At 38.4% G+C, this 12,915-nt stretch overlaps 1 protein-coding gene and 1 long non-coding RNA gene across 5 annotated transcripts in view; one reads left to right on the top strand and one right to left on the bottom strand.

Moving 5' to 3' along the window:
* The window catches only part of LOC103129449 (NACHT, LRR and PYD domains-containing protein 3-like), a 20,217-nt gene extending 12,919 nt beyond the window's left edge, over positions 1-7,298 (top strand). The window contains exons 5-13 of one of the 3 annotated variants that reach the window (XM_007540552.2): positions 940-1,005; positions 1,413-1,491; positions 1,590-1,818; positions 2,728-4,522; positions 4,611-4,784; positions 5,033-5,206; positions 5,341-5,514; positions 5,696-5,742; positions 5,859-7,298. In XM_007540552.2, coding sequence (XP_007540614.1) covers positions 940-1,005; positions 1,413-1,491; positions 1,590-1,818; positions 2,728-4,522; positions 4,611-4,784; positions 5,033-5,206; positions 5,341-5,514; positions 5,696-5,742; positions 5,859-6,421 — 3,301 coding nt within the window. In that variant the 3' untranslated portion in view covers positions 6,422-7,298. Of the gene's footprint in view, positions 1-939; positions 1,006-1,412; positions 1,492-1,589; positions 1,819-2,719; positions 4,523-4,610; positions 4,785-5,032; positions 5,207-5,340; positions 5,515-5,695; positions 5,743-5,858 lie in introns of all 3 variants that reach the window. The other 2 variants (XM_016665091.1, XM_016665092.1) reach the window with 2 other exon arrangements.
* A 5,024-nt stretch (positions 7,299-12,322) lies between these two features.
* LOC103129476 (uncharacterized) lies at positions 12,323-12,915 on the bottom strand. 2 transcript variants are annotated; one of them, XR_001659985.1, is made up of 3 exons: positions 12,898-12,915; positions 12,472-12,826; positions 12,323-12,394 (listed from the first exon to the last, which is right to left on the bottom strand). It is a non-coding gene; the product is annotated as an uncharacterized LOC103129476 (long non-coding RNA). The 2 variants fall into 2 exon arrangements; XR_475078.2 differs by having other exon boundaries at positions 12,472-12,909.

Genomic DNA, 12,915 nt, shown 5'->3' on the forward strand with positions numbered 1-12,915 from the left:
AGACAATCTGTAAATTACAGCATAGGCTACCGCAATAGGGGCGTTGCGCGGCGCGGTGGTTAGCACGGCGCCCCGCATACAGAGACTTTAGCCGCGGTAGTCAGGAGTCCGACTCCTGTCCTCCATTCGCTGGGCCAGGCACGTGCAAAGGGAGGGGCTGGGGGGGCTTGAGCACCTGCCCTTTTTGCTCCTTGCCCCCAAGTGCCCTTTTGGTCAATTTTTTATTTATTTTTTAGTATTATTATTTCCTAAGCCCTCTTCTGACACATAAAAACATGTACTAATTAGCAGCTAATGTGATCATAAAATATACCAAACTGTTTTTACATCTGATTCTTTGATCAACCAGAGCTTTTGTATTTTAAAAAGTCATCATGATTGAATGTTTTCCGGGACTTTCCGGGTCTTTAGCAACGTTTGGGAGAAATGAGGAACCTAGAAAACTCTGCAGCAGCAGAACAAGATGTGAAAGTTTATTAATAGGGAGAAAACATGTAATGATCTAAGAGCTGCATCAGCTGCTGCCATCTTAGATTTCAGCTCTGTGGAAACCACCTGTTGGAGCATTTTATGAATTTATCTAAAGAAATGTAAATGAACGGTTCATTAAATGTAAATCTGCCAGGGGTATGAATAATTTTGGGCTGAATATAAAATTAGAGGTAATTTAAAAGCTAGTGTAATTATTTCTTAATGAAGAAGGTGGATGTTTTATTCTGTTCTGGATATTTAAACCTAAACAAAACAGACTTTTTCTGCTGTCTTTCTTTGCTTCAGTCCCAATAATCAGTAAACAGATCATGAAATATGTCAGTGTTTCATACTTAGATGTCAGTGTTCCTGAGTTAGACACAGATGGAACCTGTGCTGCCATTTTTGAGGTTCAGAAAACTGAAAAAACTGTTTGACTTCAGTCTGGATCTTTGTGTGTTTTGTTAGGAAGAGGCTGGAAAATGACGACCAGCTTGAATCTGAACTCAAACATTTCTCCTCTGATTACCAAAGGTAAGACTCTTACCGATGACAGAAATGAAAGGAATTTTATTTATGCATCACTGTTAAGATTAGACTCGTTTTCACAGACCTGAACTAAAAGTCCGTTCAACTTAACCTTCATTAGGTACCTTCACCTTTTCGCTCCCTCTACTTTATTGTCATCTTTAGTTTTCTTTCGCTCCTGAGAGCAGCCCAACAGCAATAAAAGTAAATTTTAGTGTTTTGTGACATTTAAATTCATTAGGAACCGTCACTGGGTGGAAGTTTTAGGTGAAAATATGCAGAAGACTGTTCTTGAAGAGTGAAGATGTTGATACAAAGCTAATTCTGACTCAGATCTGCAGAGAAACATCATCTAAGTTTGTCTCTGTGTGGACAGACAGAATATGAGTTAATGTTTCCTGGTTCCTCCACAGAGTGGACCAGCAGAGCTCAGAGGTTCCCACTGGTCCATCTGTCCAGCCGCATCAAACACAGCTGGACTCCATATTTATGGTCTGTACATCGGTTCTGTTTAGTCAACGTCATGCTGTTTTTTAGATCATCTGTCCAACATGGATCTGATGTTTCCTTCATGTTTTATCCTGTTCCAGCTGGTGGAGGAAAACATCGTCACTTTCGTGAAAAACGAGCTGAAGAACATCCAGAAGGTTCTGAGTCCAGATGACCCAGAATGCTCAGAGGGTCAGAGTGAGGATGAGGAGGCAATGGGAGGTGAGGATGAAGAGCAGAGGAGGAGCAGCAGAGAGGCAGTGATGAAGATCGCCTTGAACTTCCTGAGGAAGATGAAGCAGGAGGAGCTGGCTGACCGTCTGCAGAGCAGTAAGAGGATTTCTACAACAATTCTGCTGTTATGTTGAATAATTAAAACATGATTACATGTGAAAATGAATTCATTCATTCATAAATGTATTAGTCCATATCATAGATAAGCAGCAGAGTCCAACCTGCAACAAACTGAAATCAAAGAAGAGAAACTGACAAACATAGAAAGTCTTAATCAAACAGAGCAGCAGACAGTCATATGAGTTCAATGACGTTCTGGATTCAGCAGCTTCTGGATTTAAACATCACCTATGGTGACTAGTGAGCTGCTCATGAAATATAAACTTTGGGAACTTTATATTTAGAGTAAAATACTGTAAAAAACAAACATAGCAACAATGCACAAGATAAAAACCCATTTTAGTATTAATTCCTGTACACCTAAAATGTTACAGGTAACATTCAACTACAGATGAAGAAGCTTCAAAAACACAAAAATACACAGCTACCAAATTCAAACTGTGGTGCAGTAGTGTCAACACTGAGTGCCAGTAAACGGTACAACTGCTGCTGATTTGCCATGACATGAACTCTACTGTCCATCTACATGCATCCAAAGAGAAGAGGTGACTAGAAAGTCAACCCATCTCCTTGTTTCACTCAGCTGCAGGCATTTGATGCAGATCATGTTAAAAAAAAGTCTTTGGCAAGGTTTTTATATAGTTTTTCCTGTCTATCTCCAAACAACCAAGTATCCCAGTGTTTTCTGAATACTTCTGCTCAAGACAGAACCTAGATTCTTCTGGGAAGTTAGGTTTGTAAGTAGCAGACAGGATAGTAGAGAGAATAGTTCCCTGGGTTGACCCAGTGCTGCATAATATTGTGGCCTGGTTAGCTATTTTTATTGGTCAATCTCTCCAGCTACAGCAACCTGTCCAGGCCTTACAGTGTGTTGTCTCCATGCAGGGACTCAAGCTGGAAATTGTCAACGGAAACTCAAGTCAAACCTGAAGAAGAAGTTCCAGTGTGTGTTTGAGGGAATCGCTAAAGCAGGAAGTCCAGCCCTCCTGAACCAGATCTACACAGAGCTCCACATCACAGAGGGGTTAACTAGAGAGGTCAACCAGGAACATGAGGTCAGACAGATTGAAACAGCAAACAGGAAACCACACAAACCAGAAACAACAATCAGACAAGAAGACATCTTTAGAGTCCAACATGAAAGAGATCAACCAATCAGAACAGTGATGACAAAGGGAGTGGCTGGCATTGGGAAAACAGTCTTAACTCAGAAGTTCACTTTGGACTGGGCTGAAGACAAAACCAACCAGAACATTCAGTTCATATTTCCATTCACCTTCAGAGAGCTGAATGTGCTGAAAGAGAAAAAGTTCAGCTTGGTGGAACTGATTCATCACTTCTTCACTGAAACCAAAGGAATCAGTAACTTTGAACAGTTCCAGGTTCTGTTCATCTTTGATGGTCTGGATGAGAGTCGACTTCCTCTGGACTTCAAGAAGAATGCGGTCCTGACTGATGCTTCAGAGTCCAGCTCAGTGGATGTTCTGCTGACAAACCTCATCAGGGGGAAACTGCTTCCCTCTGCTCTCCTCTGGATAACCACACGACCTGCAGCAGCCAATCAGATCCCAGAAAAGTTTCCTGACAGAGTGACTGACATTAGAGGATTTGATGACCCACAGAAGGAGGAGTACTTCAGGAAAAAATTCAGAGATGAGGATCAGGCCAGCAGCATCATCTCCCACATCAAGACATCACAAAGTCTCCACATCATGTGTCACATCCCCGTCTTCTGCTGGATCACTGCTACAGTCCTAGAGGATGTGCTAAAAGCAAATGGGAGAGGGGAACTTCCAAAGACTCTAACTCAGATGTACATCCACTTCCTGGTGGTTCAGACCAAACTGAGGAAGATCAAATATGATGGAGAGCCTGAAACAGATCAACACTGGAGTCCTGGAAGTCGAAAAATCATTGTGTCTTTGGCAAAACTGGCTTTTGATCAGCTGCAGAAAGGAAACCTGATCTTCTATGAATCAGACCTGACAGAGTGTGGCATCGATATCAGAGCAGCCTCAGTGTACTCAGGAGTGTTCACACAGATCTTTAGAGAGGAGAGAGGGCTGTACCAGGACAAGGTGTTCTGCTTCGTCCATCTGAGTGTTCAGGAGTTTCTGGCTGCTCTTCATGTTCATCTGACCTTCATCAACTCTGGTATCAATCTAATGGAGGAACAGTTGACATCCTGCAGTTCTGAAGTAAGAGAAGATCAATCTGCAGAAACAGACATTTACAAGAGTGCTGTTGACAAGGCACTGCAGAGTCCTGATGGACACCTAGACTTGTTCCTGCGCTTCCTCATGGGTCTTTCCCTGCAGACCAACCAGAAACTCCTTGAAGGTCTGTTGAGACAAACTGGATGTTGTTTCCAGACCAACCAGGAAACTGTTCAGTACGTCAAGAAAAATATCAGTGAGAATCTGTCTGCAGAGAAAAGCATCAATCTGTTCCACTGTCTGAATGAACTGAATGATCGTTCCTTAGTGGAGGAGATCCAACAGTCTCTGAGTTCAGAAAGTTTGTCCGCAGAACGACTGTCTCCTGCCCAGTGGTCAGCTCTTGCTTTCATATTGGTCTCCTCCGAACAAAGTCTGGATGTATTTGACCTGAAGAAGTATTCACCCTCAGAGGAAGCTTTTCTAAGGTTGATTCCAGTGGTCAAACAATCAAAGAAAGCTCTGTGAGTATGCAGCTTCACGTCCTTTGTCACACAGATAAATAAAACAGTGGAATGGGAGAAAATGGTTACCATACTCTCTTATTTTCAGCCTGAGCCAGTGTAATCTGTCAGACAGAAGCTGTGAACCTCTGTCCTCAGTCCTGGGCTCCTCTTCATCAAACCTGATTGAACTCGACTTGAGCAACAACAACCTGAGGGACTCAGGAGTTGCTCTGCTGTGTGCTGGACTGGAGAGTCCACAATGTCAACTGGAAATTCTCAGGCAAGAAACTCGAGTTCATCAACCTCTTGAAATGCATCGAGTCAAACCATTAAGTAATTAAGTGAAATGCACTTTATCTCAATGAAGTGCCTTTATTAAAGATACATTTATTAAAGATACACATTTGATAAAAATTGATGATATATCTGTGTTAATGACTGAAAAACCCACTATGGTCACTGAAATAAGTGAAAACTGACAATAAATCCTCTATAATGTTTTCATAAACTGAAATATGACCTTTTCAGGCTGAGCGCCTGTAACTTGTCAGGTAGAAGCTGCCATCATCTGTCCTCAGTGCTGAGCTCTCAGTCCTCCAGTCTGAGTGAGTTGGACCTGACAAACAACGATCTGAAGGATTCTGGAGTCAACCTCCTGTCTATGGGACTGGCCAGTCCAAACTGTAAACTGGAGACTGTCAGGTCAGTATTAATCTAATATTTTTCATTTATATAATGTTCATTTTTCAAATGCTTTTTCACTACAACGTTAAGAACACAGACTGCACATGCACTCTACTATCACCAGGCTTCACAATGTTTTTTTATTTTTAAAGCCTCTCAGGATGTCTGATCACAGAGGAGGGCTGTGCTTATGTGGCCTCAGCTCTGACCTCTAACCCCTCCCATCTGAGAGAGCTGGACCTGAGCTACAACGATCCAGGAGAAGATGGAAAATCAGTTCTGACGGCTAGATTTGAAGATGAGCGTTCCAGACTGGAGACTCTCAGGTAGATGATGAGCATTTTTAATCCAAACAAACTATTCAAAGATTGTGTAAACACGAACCTTGAGCATCACTCCTCCTCCTATGGTTTCTGTAACAGTGAAAAAACCTTTAAATCCAGTTCAGTATGAGCCCTCTAGGCTAAACCTTCCTGGTTCCTAATGATCTGACCTTCCTCCTTTCAGGATGGAGCCTGCTGGAGTTCAGTACTTGAAACCAGGTCTGAGGAAGTGTAAGTGGGTTTTTTAACAGAATTATTCAACCCTCCTCACATAAAGCTAATAACTACTAGGGCTAAACAGATTTTAGATCAATATCTGCAGCTGGATTGTTTGTTCTCTCCATCAGATTCCTGTCGACTCAGCATCGACACAAACTCAGTGAACAGAAACCTCCAGCTGTCCGACGGCAACAGGAAGGTGACCCATGTGGAGGAGGATCAGCGGTATCCTGACCATCCAGACAGATTTGACTGGTGTCGTCAGCTTCTTTGCACAACTGGCCTGACTGGTCGCTGTTACTGGGAGGTGGAGCGAAAAGGGAGAGTTCATGTGTCAGTGAGTTACAGAGGAATCAGGAGGAAGGGAGACAGTGACAACTGTGAGTTTGGATACAATGATAAGTCCTGGAGTTTGTTCTGCTCTGATGGGATTTACTCCGTCTATCACAATAACAAAGGAACATCAGTTCGCCTCAACTGCATCTCCTCCTCCTCCTCCTCCTCTTCCTCTGCCACCAGCAGAGTAGCGGCCTATCTTGACCATCCTGCTGGGACTCTGTCCTTCTACAAAGTTTGCTCTGACTCCCTGATCCACATCCACACCTTCAGCACCACCTTCTCTGAACCTCTCTATCCTGGGTTTGGAGTTGGGTTCAGGCCCGGTTCCTCTGTGTCTCTCTGTTTGGTTTAGAACAGGAAACACCCATCTAGTCTGTCAGCATTAGCCTCTTATGGTGTCATAGATCAAAATACCATAGCATGTTAATCAACCACAGAGACTTTTAGTCCAGTTTCAGTACATAAAACTAATTAACAAACATGTTGGACCTGATCCAGACCTTATAATTCACATTTTTACCATGAATGTCCAAGTAATAACTGAGTAATAATTTGTTCAGTTTCACAATGTGTGTCTTTTCTGATGAACTGATTGAAGTTCCCTGACCCATCAGCTCATTTTATCTTCATCCAGTCAGTATCTGACTATATTAAAGGAATAATCACTTCATCTGTCAAACAGTTGCTATTATGCAGCACAAAATGTTGTATTTTTAAAACCTAAATATAATGAGGACATCCTGTTTCATTCAGACATTTCAGATGAATCGGTTTTAAGATTCTGAACCTTTTAAATAATATTTTTTACTCTATTTTACTTTGATTTTTGTTTTTCTTTTTGCCATAGTAATGTATTTCCTGTCCATACAGTCATTGTGTTATTGGGTGAATTTAGGAGCAATTTGTTACAACTTAGTTTCTAATAATTATAACAATGATCTTTAATAAAGTGTTTTTCTGTTTTTATTCATCGTTTTTTGCAGTTACATTCAAATCGATCAGATCTATAAATGTCATGGTGGTTTGTATTCATTTCATGCAGCTCGATTAACTATCTAATCTGTAAGTGTTAGTATTTGTGTCAGTAATTTGCCGAGACTGCCGTTAGATCTTGTTTACTCTGGTGTAATGTTAGTTTTATTTCCTTATTATGTAAAACCATCTCGTCATGAACGACTTTCTGTGGGCATTTCTTACTCATTTTATAAATAAAACCCATTTTTATCCTATTAAGGCCATGTGGCTTCTTCATATCTTTTTTCAGCTTTGATTTGGCAGATGTTACAGAAAATATGTATATTTATTCATACATCTGCTGCAGCTTCCTAAGAAATTACATTTTCATCAAAGGAACCTTCAACTAGTCCTAGATCTAATTTGTCTCCATCTGGTGGTTAAAAACACAAACTGCAGGAGTTCAGTACAGATCCAATAAGCTTGTTTTATTTTTTTCAGGTCGCGTCAGGTAGTGTTCCTTGAAATCACGTGACCAGGTGTTAACTGATCCTCTGTCCCAGAACAAACACAAAACTGGTCTAGCTGGTTTCACTGGTGAGTACTGTTAAGAGAGGAAAAAATCTTGAACTTTAAAAACCTTTTGACTCCTTAAATCCTCTCTTATGCCCGGGTTCAGAAAAATGCTGTGTGCAAAAACCGAGATCACGCAGAGATAACAGCGTCACAATAATCAGCATTTATTCAAGACAGATGCATACTATCACCAGACAAACACATCACAAAACATCAGAAACCTCAGAGCACAAAAAACACATGAATTTACCTGAGAGAAAAAGACAAAAGATGGAAACGACAAACAAAAAGCAAAGACATCTTTGGAGAAGTTGCAAGAGCAAAATCTGATTTGTTACTTCTGTGTAGAAAGTTTTATAGTAAAAGGCGTATTCTTATCTTTAATTTATTCAAATAAGGCATATCTTTGCTCCTCCAACCAGGAGCTATCTCTGACCCTCTATCTGAAGCCAGAAACCCCTGCCGTGTTTACGGCCTTTCACAGATGAGTGTGAAAAGCTACAACTTCTCCTGTATTGTTTTCCCACAGACAAAAGGCAGTTCAAACGATACTAGCAAACCATCTGCTGGAACTTCAGGTAAATTAAAGGTCAATAGGCCAGAATAAGTTACTGATTTCAAAACCACAATTAGGGCATTGAATTAAAACATGTTAAGTTTTAAAACTAGCTTATTTTAAATTTATTTTCTTAACAATTCCCTCTAGAGATTACACTCTAAAATATAAATTTAAAATATACTATGCGATAGAATAAGTCTAAATTCAGAAACACCATATTATAGCTGATAAATTACGCCCCTCTTTTTGCATGCAACCTTCTACATAACATTTGTTGTTAAAATGTTGGCATATTCATTGCAAATAAAATCAGACCAAATCAAGCACCAAAATCACATAAAGGATTAAAATCCTTAATTAAATGTTCAAAATTATCTAGCCCCTAGTCATGTCTTACCAAAAAGATGATTTAAAAATGCATATATTTATCAATGCTAAACAGAAACCTTACCACAAATCTTAATGTTATACTTAAAATTATATTTTAGAAAAGTCAATCGTATTCCTGATGTAAATAGATGATACACAAATATTTGTCCAAAATTATCCATGCAATAAATGAGCAAGTTAGATACAATATACTGCATATATAAAACTTACAAACTATCAATAAACCTCCAGTTGAATAGTTTTTGTACAATTTTTTCTTTTTTTTTTTTACATATCTTCATTTTGTGTCTGTGTTTCTTGATGCTCCTTGAAGTAAGATGAGTTCATTGGCACGTCGTAGATGAAAGATGAAAACTTTTTGGGGATTATTTTGCCCACAATTTGATGAGTTTAATAAAGAGGTCGTTCCCTCTTTTCCAATTTGATGACATCAAAAGCAGAGTCGAATGAAAGAAATCCTGATGAACATCTAGGTGTGAGGTCGTCCTCCGGTCAGGGAAGATCCTCAGGTTGGTTCTTTGTTATCCAATGAGGTCATCCGCTGGTCACCATACTGGAACAGAGTCTGTCACTTATCTAGAGCTCCTTAATGTATTTTAAAATAAAATAAGTAATTCCTTCCAATTTGAATTAATATTTTATTAGCACTGATTTATTAATTAATACTCTAATTATTCTTTATTGTTTTAAGTCATATATTGGTCTTGTTATCAAATCTTATTTTAATAGTTACTTTATTATCAGGAAGGAAGAGATTTTGTGGTAGCTTTTAGTTTGATTTATTTCTCTTTAAAACTTTATTCCTAATTATAATTTATTTCCTTATGTTAAGTCTCCTCCAGTAATTTTCCTTTCGTATTATAATTCGGTAAACTTAGCATTTTAAGAAGCTGCTGCTTTAGAATTGTATTTTGTCAATCTTTTGACCCTCTTTTTATATAAGACATTCATGAGAAGTTAATGTTTCCTATCATGTTGAACCCAAAACTTAACCATATTTTAGAAGCAGTTCCATAATTATTAATTTGTAAATCTCCAATTTAGACCAATTTAATTTCAATCATCATATTTTCTATTTTAAAACCTTAAAGAATGATCAGCCTGTTTTACATGAGTAAAGTTAACCGTGTCCCTAAATATCAAAAATGACTTACTTTATTCCAATCATAGTTTTAAATCCCAAAATTTCAACCATTTTTACCTTTGATCTATTTATTCTTTTGAAAACCTATTTATAAAATATTTAATTGGATAATTAATTACCCTTTTTATATTGTCTATCAATTATCAATGCCTTTTCAGTTTTGGGGAGAAATTTGATACAACTAAGTTTATTAAATGATGTAAATATTTAGCTTAGACCTTCCTGGATGTCTTAGTTAAACAACTTATTTTAAATCATATGAAGAGAGATGCAACAATCCAACGCTCACTTTCCCTGTTTTAAGAAACACTGTTTATATAAATTATTTGACAAGTAATATTAAGTTTAGTGTATTCAATTTATAAATTTTAGTTATTCCATATCCAAATAGTTAACTTGTGTTTAATACTGCTAATACACCGTAAAACATTTAATGTATTTTGATTTAACTTTAACAGCCTCTTTTTCTGAAAAGTAAAGAGAGATCCAAACTAAAAATTTGCTTATTAGATCAATTCCATTCCTTTCCCCCTGTTTCTATAACAGAACAAATGTTCTGTCATAGAAAACAATAAAAATCCCATACAACTCACTGAGATGAGACCTGCTGACACTGCTAACTTTACCATCATATAACATAGCTGGATGTAATTCAAACATGGTGTCCCAGACGCCATTACAATCTGCACACCTCAATCAAAGAATTTAATATTTGATTTAAAATTATGCACTCAACACAGAACTTGGTGTCATTAGCTCAGTAAGCTCTATAGACACTCATCAATCCACTTTAACACCTTAATTTTAAATTCCATTTTGAATTTAAATTTAGTTGTCACTAAATGGTAGCCACTGTAATATGAGCCAAATAAAATTTAGATCATCGTCTTTTGCAGTTGAAGCGGAGCCCACAATGCAAGTCAGCTATGATTAAGAAAAACTATGTAATTCCAATAGTCCCTTTCCCATTCTTTTCAGGCAGGAAGGGAAAAACACATTAGCATTTTGTGAGACAAACACAGTGAATCATGAAGGAAGTTAATGCATTTCCGAGAAATGCAGAGTCGTAACAGTTGGTTCACACCAACCCTCAAACTGCATTGTAAAACCTCTGACACCAGGAGATGGGGTGTCCTCAACACTTAGCATTACACTTACTTTGTCAAATAATTATGAGTTTCATATTGAAATACCAAACATCTTTGTCATTGTCCCACGTTTCAAGACAAAGTCCTATTTAGATGTTATTCACATTTTATTTGAATTTCATAGCAGTTTTAACCAAAATTTTCCTCAAAATTCACAATTTACACCCAACTGTATATAATCAAAGTCAGCAGTGATGCAGAAATCTATCAACAATTTTAAATGAAATAAAAATGACATAGATGTTGTTTAAAGCTGTTCAATTTTAGATGATCAAATCTAATTTAGTAGAAGCTTCTATATCACATACACCATATTTTAGTCAAGCAGGAAGGCAATATTAATCTACATTAAAGAAATCCATAATTCACTATTGTTGAATGAAAAAGTCAATATTATTGATTAACTAATTTACAATTAACCGTATCCAAAAATTACCAGGAATTAGGGTCTACTTCTCCTTCTCCCCCTGTTGATATAATAAAATTATCATTTTGAAAACAATTTTGAATCTGTTACTGTTATATAATAATTTGCTGAAAAACCAAAATATTGTAAGATGTTCCACCATTTCTCCAAATCTTCCATCTAGTATTCAAAATAGACTGAGATGGCTTAAATTTCAAAGTTCCATCAGTAATCTCTTATCTTTATAATATCCCCCTGTGTTTTTCTTATTTCCAAAAGAAAAACAACTTGGAAAACTAAAATTGAAGAACTTTCCCCCATTATGCTAAAATTTCAGCATGTCCAATCAGTTACCACTGTGACATATAAATCCAACAGTGAATTTAGTTAGAAGTTAGTGTGTTAGAAAAAAAGAAAAGAAAAAATAAAATACCAAAGTAGATGAGACAGTCTCTTAATCACTAATTCTATCTACTGCAAGACAAGGCTGAATTCTTGTTTCGTATTAATTCTACTGCACAAGCAGATGATTCAGCTTTAACCAGATTGTGATACCAAAATACGTAATCACCTTAAAATTGTCCGTAAAGCAGTAGTAAAAGTAAATTTATGAAACAAAACATGCACTGTGTCTAAATAGTTTAAAATAAGAAAAAAATATCACATACCTATTCACCAAAGTGACGTTATATTTACAAAGCGCTTCCTAAAAACCCATCAAAGGCCATCTGCATATACATTCACTCTCATTCACACTCAAGCAGATCCATTAACACCCCGTTGTAAGAAAGATGCAGGATGTTACCCAGATCAAGCTGACCAAACAAATTGAGGTGTGATTTGCCCCCAACACTGCTGTGAGAGCAGGAACACAACCCCATTCTCAGTATTTGAAGGCATCTTTACATTAGTTGACCTATAATGTAACAAATATACTTTTCAACTCCTCAGAAACTCTGGGAAAACACATTAAATAGTGTAATTCACCTACAGCAACTGAAAAGATTCCCATTGTCATGATGGTGTTCACTCTACGAACCCACATGCAGGAACACAATCAGATGAGTCAGAGTAAATAGCAATAATAATGAGTTTATTGATTCCAGGGGAAGGGAGTGAATACTGGAGCGGATGACCGGGTCGTCTTACTGTCAACGAGAGGCAGAGGGTTAGTAGAGGAAGGAGTGTGTCTCTTTTTCCAGGAAGGAATTGAACTGGTTCTTACTTGATCAGAAGGTGAGTAGTTGAGAGCTGAGCGCTGGGAAAATGAGCCTTGTCGGAGGGCGGACAGGTTATTTGCGGCGGAAAGAGCGAAGAACGTCGCGGTCCAGTTGTTCCTTCTTTCCAGATGGGTTCGGGCCAGGATCGACAGATCCGCTGCGTCCCGAAGGGAGATCCACTGGAGACGGACCGAGACTGGGAAAGGCGAACACACGAGGGGTGGCGTCTGACCGGTAACACCGGCAGCGTCGAGGGAGGACACACGAGGGGAGCAACTCACAGACGGCGAAGGACAAGAGCTTTCTCGGAGCCCAAGGCTGATGGCACACACAGGAGTAGCGGGGAGGCAACAGGATAACCTGATAAAGAGGACAACAAGGAATAAATAACGAGTAGATCACAGAGGGCCTTTTTCAGGAACGATAGTTACCGAGGTAAGCTAACACTC

This window comes from Poecilia formosa, unplaced genomic scaffold (assembly GCF_000485575.1).
Source record: "Poecilia formosa unplaced genomic scaffold, Poecilia_formosa-5.1.2 Scaffold548, whole genome shotgun sequence".
NCBI lineage: Eukaryota > Metazoa > Chordata > Actinopteri > Cyprinodontiformes > Poeciliidae > Poecilia > Poecilia formosa.